General features: G+C 34.3%; 2 protein-coding genes across 3 annotated transcripts; both read right to left on the reverse strand.

Moving 5' to 3' along the window:
• Positions 1-9,306: 9,306 nt before the first annotated feature.
• Positions 9,307-14,422, reverse strand: LOC118268277 (flexible cuticle protein 12). 2 transcript variants are annotated; one of them, XM_050706225.1, is made up of 3 exons: positions 14,272-14,422; positions 9,768-9,886; positions 9,307-9,653 (listed from the first exon to the last, which is right to left on the reverse strand). In XM_050706225.1, the coding sequence occupies exons 1-3, from the start codon at positions 14,278-14,280 to the stop codon at positions 9,461-9,463; spliced, it is 321 nt and encodes a 106-aa protein (XP_050562182.1). In that variant the 5' UTR covers positions 14,281-14,422; the 3' UTR covers positions 9,307-9,460. The 2 variants fall into 2 exon arrangements, with proteins under 2 accessions (XP_050562182.1, XP_035438587.2); XM_035582694.2 differs by lacking the exon at positions 14,272-14,422 and adding an exon at positions 10,041-10,207.
• On the reverse strand, positions 13,531-14,422 carry LOC118268278 (flexible cuticle protein 12-like). The gene is made up of 3 exons (XM_035582695.2): positions 14,272-14,422; positions 13,992-14,110; positions 13,531-13,877 (listed from the first exon to the last, which is right to left on the reverse strand). Exons 1-3 carry the CDS (start codon positions 14,278-14,280, stop codon positions 13,685-13,687), a joined length of 321 nt encoding a protein of 106 aa, XP_035438588.2. The 5' UTR covers positions 14,281-14,422; the 3' UTR covers positions 13,531-13,684.
• Positions 14,423-18,932: the final 4,510 nt, after the last annotated feature.

The raw sequence follows: 18,932 nt of genomic DNA on the forward strand, positions 1-18,932 counted from the left end.
ACATACCTCTTACATTTTGCCGACTAACATTTTTGTAGATAATAGGGAATTTGAATATTATAATGAGAGATCATTGGAGTTGCAGAACCTGAAATGTGACTTTTGTCAATATTTGTCACTGATTTAGTCTTTATGTCGTACCATTACGTGTCAATATCTTTTGAACTAGTTTTGCTTAGAATATGGGACTGTGAATTATTTATTGTTTTACTAAGGTTACGCTAAGATTGTGGTTGTCTATCAATAATTATGATAATTATTTCTCTATTACATCGGCGGTGTGTTGGACTATTTTCTATTCTTTGTAGATTTGGAACATACAATTGTCATGGTTACCATTGGTCAGGTATGTGGTTTTGGATTGATTTTGGGTTTACACAAACGTGGTTCGGACGGTTTGTCTATAACATTGGATTTACATGTTTAATTGTATTTTCTACCCCTTTAGACATTAAATGGTAATTAAGGTTATTTTGATATTATGAAATAGTTAGTACTTTTGTGGTAAGATGAGGTATGATAGAGGTGAACTAAAGGCCACCCTGTGTTTACCCTACGCTTATCTAATTCCAAGCTGCCAGGGGTCTACCGGGGCTCCGGCTCGAAAAGCAGGAGTAGGAACAGGGTGGTTTTTAGTCAGTAAGAGTCTGACGAAGTGTCTGTGAGAAGTCATTGGATTATTTTCCGGGATGCAGCACTGGGAATCATATCTTAGGTACTAAATGAGTGTATGTGTTTGTGTGTATGTTTGTTAATCAATCACGTCAAAATAGCTGAAGAGATCGGAATAAAATTTAAATTGTAACACTATATAAACCATAGAACACTGTTTAGCATGGAAGATGCCAGTTTATAGCATAAGAACACCCGGGACACCAAGGAGATCAGAAAACATATATATATACATATATATATACCAAGGATATATATGTTTTTATATATATATATATTATAATATATATATATATATATTAGATTTTGTAATTCAGACCCCAAATTCATTATATGTGACTTCTTCCTCGCCTGACGTTACTATTTATTATACCTACAATATTAATATTTAGGTAGAAGCAAAATTTTGCAGGTAAACGCTATACATTCAACAAGGAAAAACGGTTTTTCCTGGTTGTACGGCAACCAGTAAAGTGTGTCATGCATTACGTTAAAGGAAAATCTAGTTATGATATCTCCTCTTTAAATTTGCTTCATTATCACAACTATCGCAGTTTAATTGTTCTAAAATGCGAAAGTAATAATGTTTTATTAAAAAACCGTAAATATACTGAGAAAAGCTCTACTAGTTTCCTTTTCCCTCTATATTTTCGTGAATAAGCCGTTATTTTTAATTAATTTAGTAGGTATGTATCCTGATTGCTATTGTTAGATTAATTTTTTGATACCACTTTAAACTTTCTTTACTCAACCAATATTATAGGTAGGTAGAAGTACAGAAAAGGATATCAATATAAGTTTGATTTGCGGAAACAAAACCGCGAGTAGAAGCTAATACGTAATATTATGTTTAAACTTTCTTTTGAGTGTCAGGTACTTAAAAGTCACCTTTTCATTTAGGAAGACATTTAAGTATTACATAAAATGTATTGAATTACATAAGAATCTGTTAATACGTATCAGAATACTCTTCTAAGTCCCACTTGACCTTGGCATTCACTTTCCACGTCGATGTCGTAAAATTATTTAACAGCTTACAAACCGGCTTCGAAACACATTACACTGAGACAGTGTTTTATACGTAACGACACGGATACGACACGATTGTACATTTCGGTACTTCTTTAAAAGTCAAACGTTTTAATGTTAAAAAAGTATTTTTTGTTAAGTTAAGTTTCCTCCATGTTTAACTTTAGGAGCTATATAACATTAGATATTACTAGATAATATCATATTTGATACTTTGAATGTATGCAAATTATTATTATATGCAATTGCTTCAAGATTATAACTAAATATAATTTAAATTATGATTCGATGCCACACTCATTTATGTCCCTGGGACGCGCCGGGCTTCAGTGTTCCGATGTTGTCATGATTGTATTTACTGTAGATCCTGGCTTACAGGAGTTGCAGCTGTTTTGGTGGGTTGTGGCGGGCTTGTCCCTTAAAAAACCTCATATTTGAAAACATTATGAATGCTTACAAAGTGGTATATGGAATATAATTTTATTAAAAAATATATATTATACAAAAAGACATAAAAGTATCGTATCGTCCTCGTCACGTCACAACTAAAACGTGTTTGAAAACTTGTCTCCAAATAATAATTGTAAAAAACGTATTTCCTTAAGACGAGCTCTAATATTATACTTTTAAATATACATAAACGTGTGCTACGTGTTAATAATACAGTAATCCAGTGCCCATTATGTTTCGTTTGATAATTAATTACATATCTCATCGTTCTAAGCACGGATCCTCTCATTTACTATAGGCAATTAAAACGGTACTGTTTGTAGAAATTCCACTTTTTATGGTACTATGATATTTTGACCTATCAATGTGTTTTTCTAGTCTTTGAACTCGTATGTTCGTACCTCAGATTTCGTTAATCATTCCATTTAATTTTGATTTTATCATTTCTAAGTTTTCCTTTTACAACTTGCCTATAGCTTATCTTGTAAGTATTACAACTTGATAATAGGTAGATGTAGGTAGTCAATGTCAAAGTCAAAGCCAAAATATAAGTCAAATAGACCGGGAAGGCACTTTTGAACATCAAAGCAAATATTACAATATAGAAAAAACAAATGTCTGTCAAAAGTTGCTCTAATTGCTCGTTCCAAAGTGTAGATTCCTATGGAGAAGAACTGTAATTTGTTCTCAAAAATTCCCAGGTTGGATAAAGTTCCATTAACTACTAAACTTATGTAAGTAATCATAATAAACTCTAATTAAGTTCTATTAAAATTTAACTTCCCACTAGACTAGATCTCGTCTAGATCAGCGCATCTGATACCTACATATCTGCACCTCCCACCTTCGAGTCACAGTCTATTGTTTGAGCTAAACTAAGCATGTTCGTCATGAGATAACTGCAACAAGTAAAGTTCACATCTAATAACATCTTGTTAGAACAACCTGCTTCAAAATGTACCTCTTCATAATAAAACTATAATTGCCGTACTCAGAGTCAGTTAATGGTTATTTAACTCAGTCCTTAGTAATTGTTTTTATAATAAAATTGTTACTAAGGAATAGTTTTGTTAAATAGACGCGGTGGCTGGGCCACCGACTGCCGTGCAACGTGTAGTGGGTTCGATTCCCACACGGAGTAACTCTTTGTGTGATCCACGAATTGTTGCTTCTAGTCTGGGTGTCATGTGTATGTAAACTTGTATGTTTATAAACGTACCCACGACACAGGAGAAAATCCTGTATCGTGGGTACGAGTAAGACTCGAGTTCTAATTGGTACTCAATAAACTGTCGAATTATGACTGAATATCATAAGTCGCATTCGACTTAGAAATAGGAATCAGCAAGCGAGATTGTCACGTGTCTGTATTTGTGCAGTCTATGTTTCAACATGACTTTATACATTATGCATATTAATATTCTACAAATTAATTTTAATGGATACATAATATTATTCTATTAAAAATTGTTATTTATGCATTTAATGGCTAACTTCTTCTTAATATAAAAGAACACAATATGGTAATCGCAAAGAGAATGATAATCACCAGCCGTCCACACGTAATTCATCATTCAAGTTGTTGAAATTGTCATTATGTTAAAACATAATTAACATAAACAGACCAATACTCGCTCCTTGTAAACATTACCTACTAATACTTACTAGGTATGTAGCTATTTGACTACTTTTAGTGACATCTCAGTTAGGCAAAATCATTATTTATTGCCTAGCAAACGCATGGAGTAGCCTTGTAAGTCTACCATCCATTATTTATGGTCTTTTTTTAATCCAGAAATAGACATTTATCACGAATAAGGCTCTACACCCAATTACCATTCATATCCCAAACGAGTTGTGCATCTTTTAGTTTGACAATCGAAATGTCATGATTGCGTCACTGTCTAGTGATGTGGCGATATTTATTGAGTCGATTTTACTAATATCGATGCTACTAATAGTCGATATTCGTAGCTATATTTTTGTGCAACAATAACATTATTTTTTGCCATTGTAAAAGTAGTTTGTTATAAACTACTGTTCTATGCATCAATGATACCAAATAGATCTTGCAAAATGCGCATTCGAATGTTATTATAGTATCGAACGTACATATGTTCTACATCGCATAATCGTACAATCGTATTTTCATTCATTCATTCATTCATCCATTGCCTTTCTATATTTTAAAAAACTGGAACTCAAATACACTTAATCCATATTACTTAAATACGTGTTATATTTTGTATATAAAATTATTTTATAAAATAATAAAAAATACAAGAAAATATCCCAAACCATAATCGTACCAAAAACGATATCGATTTAAAATCGATATAACACGAGTAAATAAATCGACTACAACTATAAAAACTCGGACATCACTAGTAACCGGTTTGGTAAATCATAATTTATTCGTTGCGATAAGTTAATCATACGTTAGCAGATGTATCACACGTGGTATTTCTCCTAATAGGGGTAAGCAGAGGTCAGGTGACATTATACGAGGCACAATCCAATAGTTCACAGCTGTATTACCTAATCAATAAAAGGGATTTTATCTTAATTGCTGTAATGGTAAACTAAGTCTTGTTTAACATCAATAAGTATAAATAACAATGTTCTCACAGAATTTCTTATCGACGCCCTATAAAACTTAAAGTTACTAAATATGACATTTTAATTATGTAGGTCACATTTTATTTTGTTTTTTTTTCCACAAATATAGAATACTTTTGAATAAAAGTTAAAGAACTAGGATCGTGCCTATGGTCCACAATACTACCCCTTTCTCACTACAACTATCAATAGAACCGTCTTTATGATTCTAGAACATGATTACATACATACACGATTTCACGCCTTTATCTCATGTAGGTAAAATAGGACCTGACTTAGTAATGCTAATTTTTTCCAAATATTTTCCTTAACAATTCGCATTCACATTTGATGTGGATGGTAAATAGGCAATATGTATTTACTTTATGGTCTTACAAATCTGCTTTAGTCTCGCTGATGTAATTATACATTCTGATTAGAGACCCCATGGCACACTGTGAGCGGAAAGCGGAAACGACCGATTCCACGGCTTTCCTATTTCTTATAGTATAAACGGATTTGATATTGTAATAAAAACAAAAACCTTTACCTAAAACAATTATAGATGCTGTAAAATATTATCCTATTTGCATAAAAATACAATTCGATTTAGGGTACTCTACTATTTATAATTTTTTACAACTAAAAGAGGGGTTATATTTATTGTTATATAATTATATATAATATATTATTATGCCAAGTACTAGCTAGATATTAATGTTTAATCGTTTTCGCCTATTTTGTTTCTTATAACAAAACACCATCAAATTATTAAAACTATGCTCTAGTTTTAGACAATTTTAATCTAGTCTTAACCAAATTTCAAAATTGAGCTGACTTAATAAAAAACGAGATAACCCAAAAACTTCAGTAAGCTTAAGATTTATGCAAAGAATAAAACTAAACAGCATCATACAATCCGCTTCGCTCGCCGCCCGCCGCTCACCGCTCGCGCAGTAGCGCGGGGCTTACGATGTAACATAGCGCGCGGTCAGGTGTCGTAACAAGGTGAAGTTCAATGGGTTACAACACTTTCAAAGGTTAAATCATTTGCGAAAACTTTTGATGAATTATTGATTCAAATAAAGAAATACTTTTGTTCGTAAAATATGCATTTCGTGCGAATTCTTGATTAAAATTAGTTAATCATCGAAGTGTCGTCAATAAATCGTAATTATATAAGATTTAATTATAGCCCAGTGAGACATATATCACGGAGTTTATAGCTGTGTACTATAATTATGTATACCTTTAGATTCGAAATATTATTTTTTCATTAAAAAAATTACATGTTATTCATTCTAACTAAACATCTAACATTTATTTATAAGTAAAAATGATCTTAAGACTTTAATTAATCTCTTTTTAAAACATTTCAGTGAATCCTATGTATCTACATTAAGGTTTACATTTGCAGTTAATTTCAACACTTATCCCATCATTGATTACGATGGAGGTTAACAATAATCAAAGTTTGATTTGCAAAAAAAAATACTTGTAACTAGCATTTCAGTCAATCAACTAATCAAGCGGCCGTGCTCTTTACTTGCTCTTCACAATAGTTCACCAACTGCCGGACACATCATGTAATTACAGTCAGTCAGTTTAATGCCTAGACGTAGACATACTCGTATAGCTTCAAATTACAAAATACGTATTAAGTATTGCGTCATGCATCGCTGACTTTTTGCAAGTGATGCATTCTCAGGGAACTCTGTGACGACACCCAAGGAGAATGGTATTGTGAGCACACGTTTACTCAAACACTAGTTAGTCTAGTCAGTAGTATCTCTACCTATAGTTTTAAGAAATAGATTTTGAGTTAACAATCTTTTTTAGTCTTTTTTATGGGGTAGTAGGCAAACGAGCACGGGTCACCTGATGGAAAGCAATCAGCGCCGAATTATTTAGTTCGGATTCTACAGTTTGAGAAGATATAAGGGCCGCTACTGAGATTTCGTCAGTGGATGCAGGTCAGTCCAATATAATTCCAGACTGCATACATTTTTATTTAATAATGTAGTTTCCTGTACAATCAATCAATCATAATGTATGTAACCTCTCACTAAAATAGTACTAATGAAAATATCCAAACAAAAAGTGACAGTACAATGTTGTTCCTTCACAGAACTTCGCACGTGCTATTACAAGAGTTCAAAGTTGTGAGGTTAAATACAAAACATGGAATATTATGGCCCTTTAATTGAGTGCGTCAAAACACGGAGCGTAAAGTTCAGGCCATCACTGTAATATTAGTCATGCTTGGTAATATTACTCTAACCGTGAAACACACATAAACATAGCGACTTTATCAATTACCGACATTCTTTGAATTGTTGTATTAGAAACATTTTAGCAATAAATTGTTTATTAGTTGGATTTATTATGTAAATTAACTGCATCTATGGTATATCATAGTATGTTTGATTTTTTTGTTTTCTTAATTTTTTGATGTGGAAATGCCATGCTTCATGACTGGAGTTATACCACAGCCTCACAGAAAACGGACGTGGAACAACGCTTGCTTTGTGTTTCGTTGTGTGAGTGAGGTTACCGGAGGCCCTACTACCCCCCTTCCCAATCCCCGATTCCCCAACAGCCATTATATTCCTAACCCCAAAAAGGCCGGTAACGCACTTGTAACGCCTCTGGTGTTTCGGGTGTCCATTAGCGACGGCGATTAGTTACCATCAGGCGATATGATAAAAAAATTCATTAATACACCGGTGATCCTAAAAAGACGTTAGTAACTTCACGACTAAAACATAAATAAATGATCCTGGCAGTACAACCCACGTGTCATTATAAAACATCGAAACTAGTGATAAAATCTAATAGCATTCTCATAAACGACTGGGCAGTTACCTGGAAATGATTAAGTCATTTTTTTTAAATGATGTAATTCCTCTATGAATTGATAGGTATGTCAGTTTCATTTCCTAATTTATGACTTAGATACGTAGAGGTCAAGGTTACATCACCTGTACGTTTTGGTCCTTGTGTACTCAATAAGGACCAAAATCTAAAAATACCTATATACTGTTTTTTTTTCAGTTTTCTGTTACTTACAGTATGTTTATATAAATTACAAATACTCAAAACACATCAATAAATAATTAATTTAATTTATCCACACTCATCCGACACTTTAAAATTGTCTTATACACACACAAACTTTTTTTTTTAATGTTAAATGGACCGACGTTTGGACTCAAAACTATCGCAGATACAAATATTGTCACCTAAAGAAACGTAAAAATTGGTAAATGCCTATTAAGAATCAAAATCGTGTCAGTCTGCCTCACATCCCAACTACGTAGTCACTCATAATGGGAGTCACGCGTCCATTCTTATGGTGATGAACCCGTATTTACCAAATATGGATACTCACACGATATAAGGCTTGTAATAGACAATTATACCATTACAGAAAATCCACTTAATGAGGATTCAACATCTTCGTTTCTATTTCAAGATCATCGTTTAGTTAATGAAATATAACACTGTCAAATTGAAATAACCGTTGCGGTTGACACGAGTCGTTGCTAACCACAAAGTCAAAGCTCTCGACATTTTTAATGCACAGGTGGTTTCTGTGATTACGTCCATTGTCATCGTAATATATCTAAGTACGACGTCATTCTTAAATACTTATTATAGTCTGGGCTGAATTAACAGGTCTATTTTTGTAATTATGTTAATACAATAAACACTGATTTGTATTTAAAAAATCAAGTTCTTTAAATTATTAGCAAATCTTCACCGACGTCTCAAGACTAAAGATATTCAAAAAATTAATCAAAAAATTAACAAAGAAAATCGAACACCTGCAAAAGTCGCTTCTGGTCCTCAATTAGTATCACATCGTTATACGGAGGTATTACGGTACGTTCCTCTACTAAATTGTATCTGAAATACTTTCACAATTCATTCATAATTTCAACATAACGGATTAACTCAGGTGTAGGTATGACAGTCCACGCGATTAACTGACTAACAGAATAACTTTTAAGGTTAACACCCGTTAGCTTGTTAAAGACCAATAAAACCTTATAAGTAACACATTGGTACATACTTGCTTTATTTAACTAAACATACTGAGTTTAGGTTTCCAAGGATAGTTACTTGTGTAGTTACTACTCGCATTAGCAGAAGAATATCAACCGTCGTGTGTCGAAGGCTGTGTAGCTCGTAAAATGACACATTATGATTGGATGGTATCATTTGGATCCCTTTGCATTCAATTACCTATTAATAACTATGTTGCTTTTGAAAATTAAGTTCTGTTTGCAGTTAACTTAAAATACTTCAAATTCATTTTATTTAGTATTGGCACTAGAAATTCAAATTTTTTTTGGGGCTCCTTAGATAAATGTTTAGTCATCAAATGCATACATATTTATCGTGTATTTTTTAATAGCATGTCGGAGGATTATTTTATTTCAAAATATTAGTCAATCCTTCAAGCTTTTGAAATATTTCGTAACTTCAGTGGAAATATTTTTGGTTATTTTGCTTTATTGTAAAGCGTATTGCGTAGAATAGGTAATAAAACGATTTGATAAATTACTAACATAAATTGTTTATTAACAAATTCGTTCAGGATCATATCACAGATCGCTTGGCGTGGATAATTATTATTAACAAAGGAAGGAAGTAGGGTTAAGGATGAGTATTTTTTGGACTAGATGTTGGAATTAGTGAAGTTGACTTAAGGAGCGACGGGGAGGTGAGCGCCCTGGGGCTGGAATCCGTTCTCGTTGGCGATGTAGGTGACGGTGTAGACGACGCCGTCGGGGCCGGGGTAGGAGAACTGGCCGCGGACCTCGATGGCCTCGTTCTCAGTGCCGGCGTTCTTCAGCTGGCCCTGCTCCTGCGCTTGGATACCGTTGGAGGTCTCCACACTGTGGGTACAAACACACATTTAATATAACGAACAATACTTGTAATGCGAATAATGAATGTTTCGGATATTGATCGCCAGATAATGGAAGACTGTGTATAAAAGTGAGACTTACGCATAGTTGAATCCCTCAACTCCGATGTTGTCGCTGTCGTAGCGGAGGATGGTGGCGGACGCGTCGGGGCTGGCGGGAGCGGCGACGGCGGCGGCGACGAAGAGGGCGAATACGATGAACTGTTGGCAGAAGACACACTATTAAAACATATCCTGGTCACTGGGAGGTGGGCTCACTGAGATTTAATCAGGGAGGATCCAATGCTATTTTTCACCAGATTTAAGTTTTACGTTTCGTAATCCAAATCTATTAATTTTACAAATCCAAACGTACCGATTTCATTTTTGAAGGGTTTTTGATTTGTCCTGGGACTGTTTGTGATTGAAAGGCAATCGAGCGACTGATGCCTCTGTGTTGTCGGTCTTGCTATTTATACTGGCTGGCGCATCGTTGCGCGGCGGCAAGGACGCGCTTTGACATTTGAACTTAGAATCGTCTTCGGCCACCGATGGTCGTGGAGTTAAAGGTTCTTAGTGACATGTCCGGCTTGTTTAGATGCTTCCAATTGATATCATGTGGCTGACCTACATAACTCTGGTGGTATTCATCATTTATATTATTTTATATCAACATCCGTTATACAGAGTTGTATTCAATTTTTATACTGAAAATAACTGACTGTGATTGTTGTTTAAGCTTTCTTGTCTTCTGTTAATGTACTTATAATGATTTTATAAATAGTTTTGCTACTTCATTAGGGCTTTCGTTTATCGAATCCTTGTACGTCCCTCAAAAAACTTGGAAAAAACTCACATATTTATACCTGAACTTGTAAAGCGATGGCAGCACCTGAGCTTTTCCGAAGTTTCTTCTCAGCTCTATATAGATAGTGAACTATGGTTCCTTTCTTGAAAGGGATAATTGCTAAAACTCTCATACGATTGCCAATAAAATACTTACCTTTTTTGAGGCAAGAAACCTACATTCTACCATTCTTTAATTATAAAAATGTCTACATTCTTATCATAAGTAAATTATTCAAACACGGAAACAGAAAGGTTGTGTCCATCATATTCAGTAATGTTACGCAACCGCAATAAAATACCAGCATCCCAAGGTTTGATGGGTAGGCTGTGATAAAGGACCACTTTTCGACTCCCAGCACATTAATCGTGAATATCGAATAATCACACATATACCTTTATTTATAGTCCCCCTATATTGATCATACATTGTTTCATTGTAAGTCACAAAACATTACTCTTCATGATCTTGTACCGAATATTATATTTATATTGACCAGAAGTAGCTTACACGAACATCACATGAATATGTCTGAAACTTTTAAATTGTACAATTTAGCAATATAACATCAACATCAAATACACATATCCCATACGGTAATCGAACTCGAGACTTTTTACTCGGCAACACTAGCGAATACTTACTTGACTAATGAGCTGGTGAAATAAAATACAAAATATAAATTCTCACCTAACAGTGAACTCGTAACAATCCGTACATTCTTGCTGATTACTGGAATATTAACTAAGTGCACCGTGGATCATAGGTTAACGTCTGCCTATAAGTACCGACGTTCGGTACCGAGCACAATGATTGGCCGTCATCATATTATTGGAGTATTTCAACGAAACAATTTGTAGAATTCGTCTTCAAAGCCTCGAGAAAATTACTTGGACTTTAAATAATACTTATATTCATTTTCTATATTAAATGATAAGGTTTTCTTTTGTAGTGTATGGTGACAGTAGAGTAATATATTTGTCACTGCCCCCTACTCTCTCCAATCCTGGTCCTTAACCCTAGTTAGTTGAATTAACACAACTAAGCCTTTCTTTTTTTGAAGGAGAAAAATCATGCAATGACTTCTTCCGCCTTAGATGAGGCAAAAGGGAATGTCAGATTCTTTAAAAACCACCCCGTTCCTTCCTCCTTTGAGCCGGAGCCCCGGTCACCTGCTACGCTACGTTGTCTGCAGCTCCGGAAATACAACTAAGCTTAAGTTTATATTTTTTTTATTCAATAAACGCTAATCTGTTTATGTGATTTTCATGCGACTGAATGATTGCTAAACGACCCAAACGATGTTGTTTATACCAGCCTAGTTCATATGTCCAGTAAAGGAGACGGCAGACAATGTCAGCTGTTAATGCTCATGTCTTCGTAATATATATCTGAGACTAGATAGGTAAAGGTAAATAATGTGTTCGGTTAGCGCTGAAAGTGCAGCTCATAATGTTGTAAGTTGCTTAATTCGACCTATTGCTGATGAAAATTACTTTATTGGTAACTTTAGCATTATGTGTACTTATGTTGTTAATGTAGGAATTACTTAATATATACCTCTATATTTAGGTACGTCTATTGTACTGTATGGTGAAGGAGTGTCACCAAGATATGAAACAATGTATTTCCCTTATTTTCTTAAAAAACTTGATGAAATCTCCAGGATTTCCTATGTTAAGGATGTATCAACAAATAATGTTAACAACTAATTCCAGAATAACAGCGTGTGAACCACACTAAAAGTCGTTGTGGTCAAAAGTTTCTGTGAAAGTTCTCTTCTGTCATACCAAATTTCCTAGACCTAAGGACAATTCCAGCTTTTCTCCTAAACATCTTAAAAAAAAATATTCAGGCTTAAGCTAAAAGACAAAAACAAATAGCTTAATTGGTCGTACGATTCATAAAAAAGTGAAAAACCGTTCTCCATTAAGTTTGATAATAAATCAAACAACTGTTATTTAAAAAATGCACGAACTTGTGAAACTAATAAATAAATTATTGTAAAATTTTGCTAATTTCTGACATAATTTGGTTTTTAATTGCTAAACTAAATGGTAAAAGCATCCAATGTTTTTAATTAAAATCTATATTTGACGTAAGCAATGAGCAATTTCATTAGTTGAAAATATTTTTATTAAGTAGGTGTTCCAACGACTTGACGTGACTTCTGTTTTAATATAAAAGGTAAATAGTAAACATACTTAAATAATACCAATCTCTATCAGCACCAAAAATATAGGTACATATACGGTCCAAAACCTCACCAATACAATACCTAATTAATTAGTCATTAGTCATAAATTTCGGTCCTTAGGTACGGAAGATCCTAAACAACTTTCAGACTAGTCATTAAAAGCCATTGACCTTGACTTTTTATGTAACTCTGTGGCTGTGACACGTAACAATTTTATTAACGACGCTCAGACTTCCTGGATCGCTATCTTCTCAGTAAAACCACATAAATCCTCTAAAATATATAAAAAACTCAGACCTTGAACCACTACTAATCAATTTTGTAGATGATACAAAAGTTCACGAACACATCTGACATTCTGATTCCTGCCTGCTGTCAAGGCTTTAGGAAATTCCTCCTTATTGTCACCAACTTCAGGTCCATTATTCTCAGTACTTAATCTTTTGTTAACTGGTTTTCCTATTTGATCTTAAACTGATGTCAATAATTTATATGGTGCTGCAAACTCAGGTTAATTTTTTAATTACCAAAAATGTCAATCATTGATGTGATTCTACAAACAACATAATCCAAAATTTTACTAAAAATGGATTTCTATAAATATATTTATTAATTCATTGTCGATTTCTTTGTCTAGAAATGGCAAAACAAAGAATGACTTCAGTTTTTAAATGGGCTTTGAATAATGCAAACTTTGTCGTTCCATATGCCTATTGAAGAAAGTGAATTACATCAATCAAGCAGACTGATCTATTTGTACATAATTGTATCTTCTCGGTTTTGTGTTCTAATGTATAGTCAGTAGAATAGGTAATAAAACGATTTGATAAATTACTAACATAAATTGTTTATTAACAAATTCGTTCAGGATCATATCACAGATCGCTTGGCGTGGATAATTATTATTAACAAAGGAAGGAAGTAGGGTTAAGGATGAGTATTTTTTGGACTAGATGTTGGAATTAGTGAAGTTGACTTAAGGAGCGACGGGGAGGTGAGCGCCCTGGGGCTGGAATCCGTTCTCGTTGGCGATGTAGGTGACGGTGTAGACGACGCCGTCGGGGCCGGGGTAGGAGAACTGGCCGCGGACCTCGATGGCCTCGTTCTCAGTGCCGGCGTTCTTCAGCTGGCCCTGCTCCTGCGCTTGGATACCGTTGGAGGTCTCCACACTGTGGGTACAAACACACATTTAATATAACGAACAACACTTGTAATGCGAATAATGAATGTTTCGGATATTGATCGCCAGATAATGGAAGACTGTGTATAAATCTGAGACTTACGCATAGTTGAATCCCTCAACTCCGATGTTGTCGCTGTCGTAGCGGAGGATGGTGGCGGACGCGTCGGGGCTGGCGGGAGCGGCGACGGCGGCGGCGACGAAGAGGGCGAATACGATGAACTGTTGGCAGAAGACACACTATTAAAACATATCCTGGTCACTGGGAGGTGGGCTCACTGAGACGTTGTCAGGAAAAATCCAACATTGCTTTTCACCAGATGTAGTTTTAGTTTTACGTTTCGTAATTTAAAACTTTTTTATTTTACAAATCCAAAACGTACCGATTTCATTTTTGATGGGTTTTTTTTGTTTGTCTTAGGACTGTGTGTGGTAGAACGGTTGTCGGCTGACTGATGCCTCTGAGGAGCCGAGGTGCACTTAAATTACTGATAGCGCGAGCACACGTTGTCGTCACAGGTGTGTGGAGGTGGTAACGTACATCATTTGGGCAGTCTGATCGATAACCTTACCTAAAAAATGGCGACTAGAGAAAGTAAAAATACAAAAGAATGTCATCTGTATCAACATATCATTTACTCCTTAATTCTGTTGAGACGGCGAGTAGCCTCGGGCGGTGACTACACTTTTATTACATCATTTGACAATGTACAGCAGTATTGAGAATGATATTATGCCCGCTTGTGTCACTGATAAGGCGGGATTGTTACGGCAAAAAATATTCAAATAAAGCTTTTGTAAACAATTAATAAAATGATACTTTAAAATATTTCGTTACTACTTTTAACAATTGTTTCAATAGATCAGGACCAATTCAAGGTAATTATGTGCATAAAAATGTATATAATAGTGCATTTTCATGACCTCTTTATAATTTCTTCTTTATACACCTTCCTGATTTTATTCGAAAAGTATTTCTAAGTAAATATTTAGTAAGTATTGATTCCGAAATCATCAGTGATAATTAGACTTAATCCTCGGTATGTAATCAATAGGCTCACCATAAATATTACATATGCTCCTGAAGCTAAGATAGTATAACTGGCAAAAAGTTCACATGATATATTATGTATATTTAATACGTGTACCTATGTTTACCTCTTTAAGAAATAAAAGCAAATAGTATTAAAAAATACGTGACTAGAGCTTCTTTTTATATTTTTATGGCGCTCGTTTAAGTGATAACATAATCATTTAGGACAAGTTATAGACCTAATTACTTTGATCTCCAGTATTACATCATTTCATTAATTGTAAATAATATCTCAGTTGGATTAGACTCCCCTTCTAAATACCACCACGTATTTCTATCTTGAGTTTCTTTCATACGAGAAACCGCAACCTTCACGTGGTGGCCCATAGAGTATAGAGTGGTCCTTCGATACGCAATCAGCTCAAACGCAAATATAACGTGAATTTGTTTTCATAACTGCTCTTTCAAATATTGTGTTTGGACTTATATTATTAAGTTGTTGGTCAAGTGTTCTAAATAGTACCTACTTAGTGCTAAAGTAAAGCACAATGCTTAATTGAATTTTTGTATCATCGTCAAGGAGCTTAAGTCCAGTGTGTAAATAATAAACCTTTATCTATAGATAACTACTTACCTCAAGAACATATGAATGTATATAATATGACATTATATAGGTAATTGTAATATTTAGAAAATAAAATTCTTTTAGCATGCCTTATCTCTAAAGCTTATTTTGTGAATCAAAATGTCCTTAGCTTGTATGTAATTATTATAGTTTTTTCTCAACTTAATTATGGGTTATGATACTAACATTTAAGTATTTTTTATTATGATAAATTATATAATACTAGCTTCTGCCCACGGCTTTGCCCGCGTATCCGTGGCACCTGACACCTTGCCCCATGCCGATCCCATCAGCCGTTTTGACGTGATTGAGTAACAAGAATACACACAACTGTTGCATTTATAATGCAATATGAATCTTGTACAAATAAACATTTGATTACTGGGATGGATCTATAAGTTACTGAGATGTACACAGTGACCCACACGATGATCTCCCAACCTATGCAGTGGCTGGCTATAACCTGGTTGTAGGGATTGCATCCAAACATAATTATGTCAATTTATTTCCTACTGACATATAGAATTTGTTTGTTTGAACGCGCTTACATATAAAACTATTTAATTTCACGAGGAAGTCTAAGGGTTTGTAAAAAAAATAAGGTAATTTAAAAAACTAAAAACCCGACTGCGTTTCTTCATAATATGAAAATGAAAAAACCCTAAAACAAGAATTGTTTGTATTTGAAGTGTTTTCTAGAATGGGTCCCGACTGCTTAAATTTTACAATGACTTTCTTGTTTTAGGGTTTTTTCATTTTCATATTATGAAGAAACGCAGTCAGGTTTTTTAGTTTTTTAAATTACCTTTTTTTATTGAATTTTCTTTTAGTTTATTATTTTAATATTTTGGTTATTATAGGTATCTAGTGGCACTCTCACAGTAAAAATGAATCAAACGGAAGCTGAAATCCATCGAGTCGTTTAGGCTAGAGATTGAGCAATATTCGAATTTGGCGCCAAAAATCCGCCATTTTATTTTTTTATTATTTCGATATATCCAGTGTCACTCTCACAGTAAATACGAATCTAACGACACCTCTCAAGCTGAAATCCATCAAGTCGTTCAGGCTAGAGAGTGAGCAATATTCGAATTTGGCGCCAAAAATCCGCCATTCTGTTTTTTTTACTATTTTGATATATCCAGTGTCACTCTCACAGGAAAGACGAATCCAACGACACCTCTCAAGCCAAAATCCATCAAGCCGTTTAGGCTGTAGAGCGTGCCAAACAATTATACATACATACATACATACCTACATACATACATACATACATACATACATACTCTCGAAAAAAACATAACCCTCCTTCTGGCGCAGTCGGGTAAAAAAAATACGCTACAATCAATATTAACGCGGGAATAGCGAATACTTTATAATTAAAACGTTCAATGTACATTTTCTCCATTTTATATTAGAAAAACAAACTTTACTTGTGTCCCACTTATCGCCATAATTGTGATAATCCGTAATTTTCGATAAAAAAAAGTATTACCAATAAGCCAAAATTTTTTTTGGCTTACATATGTATATATATATATATATTATATTAATGAAAAACACACATAAATCAAAAAGATCGTGAGAAAAAATTAATAATAATTTGATATTGGACGTTGTAAAAAATCGACCGATGACCCGCTAACAATTAATTACAAGTAAAGTCTTAAAGGCCGTCTCATACAAGTACGGAGGCTAATTAAAACTTGTAAACATCCGACATTTTTTATCATTACTCGACACATTGCAAGTTAACTGGTTTTACGTCGACAGGGGTCACGAACCTTAGGACCACTACCTTAGAAACACCTCCATAAACTATGTAACATATTGGTGAAATAGAATCCATTATATGTCACGTTGTATATTTTATGAATAATATGTATATTCGTAAATGTTAATTGCCCGAAAGACTTGTTCAATAATAATTTTCGAACAGTAGCAGTGGCATAGATGTCACGGTCTTCGTGATTTAAAGAGGACATTTGTGTAATTGAGGAACATGAAAGATCATAACGATTACAAATTCGTACGGATGTGTTTAAAGAGCTTAATGTTAATTGAGCATCATTCATATGAAGACTCTCATATTCGTATCATTTAATTTCGAAATCGATGAACAAGTGGAATTTGATCAATTTGACGAAACATTTGATCTTTGAATAATCTTTTAATCAATAGTAACAAAACCATTTAAGTACCAACTCGAACACAAAAATTTCTAAAGAAAACATTGTCGAAAAAACGGAAGATATCAAAAGGTTACAATCACAGGTTTGCTAAAAAAATATCCCTATTTCAAGTTCCAGAAGGTTGACAATCCCTCTGAGTTTGAGTACAGGTGTGACACCGACACCGCGCAGTCATCTGCTTGCGACAATACTGTTGATTCATCTCCACTTGCAGCTTTCAACGGATGGCAGTTATGACTAAGGAACAAGATTCAAGGCCGTGAGAAATATTACCGTGGTGTAATTGTGTGTGCACCTTACGTAATAGAATAGGCTAGATAATGTTTATTCCTATCAAAATGTATGATTCAATTTAGTAGGGTATGCAAATTGTCCTCTTTGAAGGACTCGTAACTTGATGTCTATTTTTTTTTAGGTTTGAAGGGTGAATGACGCTGGTATGGTAGCATGCTTTTAGAACCATAAAAGGGACCAGCCTACTACAAAACACAGTATTCCTAGTAACAAAAGTCCTCAATGACTTAAAACCTGTACTCGTAACAGAATCCAAGACCTTTAAGATCAGCAGTACTATCAGCTATGTGAAAGGCACAATCAATATCTCAAATATTTACGTCATTACCAAATTCGAAGTTAAGAAGCCTTACATTACGCCATTCCCATAGAATTCCATGTTTCGGATCGTTATGGGTACCAAAAACAGTAGAGTCGTGCCTTCATTAGCAGGCAGGATATTTTATGACTTCATTTATGAGAAGCAGCCTATTGTTCTGATAATGAAATATTTCTAATTATAGTCAGATGGGCTTATAACTGTACAATACACTTTGTCCAGCATAAAAAGCTCTTCAGCTTTTCTCACGCAAAGGAATTGGTTATTGATAATAACGGTGTCTTTTTGAGGATGTAATATCCTCTAGATTTGGACCGACCTCACCTAGATTAATTTTTATAACAATTTTGACGTGTAAATGTAGGCTTTTGTAGGCTATTTACGAAAATAAAATCATTATTTCATTGTTTCATCCAATGACTGCTTCCCGCCTTAGGTGAGTCGAGGTGGAGTGTCAGACTTTTACTCATTAAAAACCCCCGTTCCGACTCTTGCTTTCCAAGCCGGAGTCCCGATAACCCACTAGGCGGTCCACAGACAATAGAATATATAATAACACTAAAAAAAAATCGATTAACATT

This window comes from Spodoptera frugiperda, chromosome 29 (genome assembly GCF_023101765.2).
Source record: "Spodoptera frugiperda isolate SF20-4 chromosome 29, AGI-APGP_CSIRO_Sfru_2.0, whole genome shotgun sequence".
NCBI lineage: Eukaryota > Metazoa > Arthropoda > Insecta > Lepidoptera > Noctuidae > Spodoptera > Spodoptera frugiperda.